Source organism: Bison bison, unplaced genomic scaffold (genome assembly GCF_000754665.1).
Source record: "Bison bison bison isolate TAMUID 2011002044 unplaced genomic scaffold, Bison_UMD1.0 scf7180017864062, whole genome shotgun sequence".
In the NCBI taxonomy this organism is placed as follows: domain Eukaryota; kingdom Metazoa; phylum Chordata; class Mammalia; order Artiodactyla; family Bovidae; genus Bison; species Bison bison.
In genome coordinates, this window is record NW_011494634.1 from 1,048,735 (window position 1) to 1,051,982 (window position 3,248).

Consider the following 3,248-nt stretch of genomic DNA (forward strand, 5'->3'; position numbering starts at 1 on the left):
GAGGATGAGATGGCTGGATGGCATCACTGACTCGATGGACATGAGTCTGAGTGAACTCTGGGAGTTGGTGATGGACAGGGAGGCCTGGCGTGCTGCGATTCATGGGGTCACAAAGAATCAGACATGACTGAGCGACTGAACTGAACTGAACTGAACTGAACTGAATTGTTTCCAGTGGCTGAAGTCACAGTGGGCAGTGATATGGGCTATGTTTGTGTAGGTTAGCATCTGTAACCTACCACTTAATATTGTGTTTCTCAAGACAACAAACGAGAAGTCTACAGATGTTTACTTAACAAAGAAGACTTCTGAGTCTGTGGACTTGGTACTTACTTCTGCACTCATTTGGAGACCCTGTTTTTCCATCAGCTGCCTCCCAGGGGCGGTCGTTATATAAAGGTGCACAGTGTTGGCAGTGGGTGCCTGCTGTGTTGTGCTTACATATACACTTTCCATGGACCTGCAAAGAAAAGTAAGAGCTAAGAGCACAAACAATGCTAGGAAAGAACATTCTTCCCACAAGCTCATCTCGTTCATTGGCTTTAGCCATATGACATTCATTCACTTGAAGATATTAATCATCAAGATGAGAGATCCTTTCTTTGGTTTGTCTTTGCTGTTAATTCAAAAAACTACAAAATACATATTTTCTTGACAGCAGGATACATGACCCAAATAAGCAATTCTGAGATAATTGCTAGGCATTTACTTAAAATTTTAATACTTCAAATTCTTTTTTATTCTTTACACAAAAGTGATACATCTTCAATACAGAAAATTAAGACCTTTCCATGTCATTAAATGTTTTTGTACAACACCCATTTTAATGATTTCCTTGTACAATATACAGTTTATTTGACCAATCACCTATTTTTGGTTATTTAGGTTTTTATATATTTTTATACAGTATATTTTAATTCTATAATTAATATCCTTGTAGCTATTGTGTACATCTTCATTTATTTGGAATGTGTTTTCTAGAAGTAAAGTCGAACAGTCATCATCTGTATATTTTTAAGGCTTTGAAGACATTTTGTCATAATACTGGGCATTTTCTTTTAATCCCATAATTCAGAGTAGCTGAGGGTTTTAAAAATAGTATTTCTCACAAGGAAAAATATTTTAGTGGAATTGTTGCAGGAAGGGGGACCCCTTCCAGGGCCCAAAACTGGGCTCTTGTCTAACACTCAGAAAAGAATTGTCCAAGGAGACACATGTGCTGACAAAACAAGAGATTTTATTGGGAAAGGGCACTCGGGTGGAGAGCAGTAGGGTAAGGGAACCCAGGAGAACAGCTCTGCCACATGGCTTTTATGGTGATAGTTTATGGGGTTTTATGGGTTTTATGGGTTTTTATATGGTTTTATGGTGATGGGATTAGTTTCCAGATTGTCTTTAGCCAATCATTCTGACTCAAGAGTCCTTCTTAGAGGTGGTGCACGCCTTGTTCAGCCAAAATGGATGCCAGAGAGAAGGATTCTGGGAGGTGGTCGGACCTGTGGTGTCTCCTTTTGATCTTTCCCAAACTCTTCTGGTTGGTGGAGGCTTATTAGTTCTCTGTTCTTTACCAGGACCTCCTGTCGTAAAACAACTTATGCAAATGGTTACTATGGTGCCTGGCCAGGGTGGAAGGTTTCAATCAGTGTGCTGCCCCTGACAGAATTATTTGGGATCTGAGCATATTATGAGAATTTTAATATTTTGTATTATCTCATCAATAATTTCTAAAAATTAGTATTTGGGATCATCTGGAATACTTCCTAATAACTAAATTTGCCATGAATTCCAGTACCACAATGAATTTATTGACACATGATATCATGACTGTACAAACGAACGTTTTTTGAAGTAGCTCAGAGACAGAGTCCCAAACTTGGATCTATGAAGTATTGTTGTTTTTTCTTGAGAAACAGTATAAAAAATAAATCAATGCAGAGGTAATAAGTTATATCAACCATTTATAATTATTTAATGAATACCTACTAGAGAAAGTTGCTATATTAGGCAATGTTTGATACACAAAGCATTACAAAACATGATTTCTGTCTTTAAGCAAAGTACAATGTAGCTGGATAAAAAAGATTTACATAAAAAAAATTATGTATAAACAAGACAATAAATAAATACCTAAGAAAGAAAATTATGTTGGAGTTCAAAAGATGCAGAAATCACAGTAGATTAACAGTGACTGAGGACTTTATGAGACAGACGGGCGTTGAAGTTGGGCAGTATTTCTGACAGGCAGAAAGGAAGAGACTTTCCAGGAAGAGGGAACAAAATTAACCAAGCTGTGGTTCTGGGAGGTTACAGAAAATCTATGAACAAAGTTTATTTCAATATATCTGAAATATTCTGACTGCAATGATAAAGGAACTACTAAAAATGAGACGTACTTAGACTGGCCAGAAATAAAATTAATCTTAGGGTTCAACAAATGTGGAAATAGCTACAACCAATACATTGAGGTATTACTGCTTGACCTAACTTAACACTTGAGAAAGTTGCGTTGTCTACCCAAAGTCTCCTTTCTCTTTTCATTCTCTTGGAATATATTTCTTTGGTTCCACTGGTACAGGCACTCTGGGAATAGCATATGCATTATCCAAGTGTGTTATGTGACTACTGTGGACCTTTATGTACACATAAAATTCAAGTGCAGGAATTATTCAGGGCTTGGAGGTCCACAGGCTACTTATGAATGAATCACATGATACCTAAGAGCCATCTTGCTAAATTTAGTTTCTATGTATTATAAACAAAGGTTTTTGTGCTTAATGAAAATGAACTATAGCTGTCCTTTTAGTTCTTAGGGATTAGCTAGGATATAGATTTTTTAAATGGTAGAATTGACTCAGAGTGCAATATGTTACAAAAATTTTTGTTGATTTTCTTTATAGAAACTCAGCTAATATTATAGATTCAATGTATTGGTTTTGTTCTTGGAATGCCCAAGCATGAGATGAATTATAGTTACCTTTTTTCTTGGGCTTTTCTTTGTGAAAAGACTTGTTTATACAACAAAGCTAGGACTTGTTTATACATAAAGTCCCATGGAGTTGTTAGGAGTTTACTGTACATAACTATTCACACATCCAGCTAAGAGATAAAGACAACTTTGCACTTAAATTTGGAGAGCTGCAGGAATTCAATGTTCACTACTCTATAAGAATGAGGTGTTTTCATCCTAGCTCCTGAATATCTAATTTTTCATATATTCTGGTAGAAATGTTCTAGTCCAACTGCTTTTT

At 36.2% G+C, this 3,248-nt stretch overlaps 1 protein-coding gene across 1 annotated transcript in view; it reads right to left on the reverse strand.

The window, feature by feature from the left end:
• The window catches only part of NTN4 (netrin 4), a 134,177-nt gene that overhangs the window by 59,597 nt on the left and 71,332 nt on the right, over window positions 1–3,248 (reverse strand). The window contains exon 4 of the mRNA XM_010836288.1: window positions 334–460. Coding sequence (XP_010834590.1) covers window positions 334–460 — 127 coding nt within the window. The remainder of the gene's footprint in view (window positions 1–333; window positions 461–3,248) is intronic.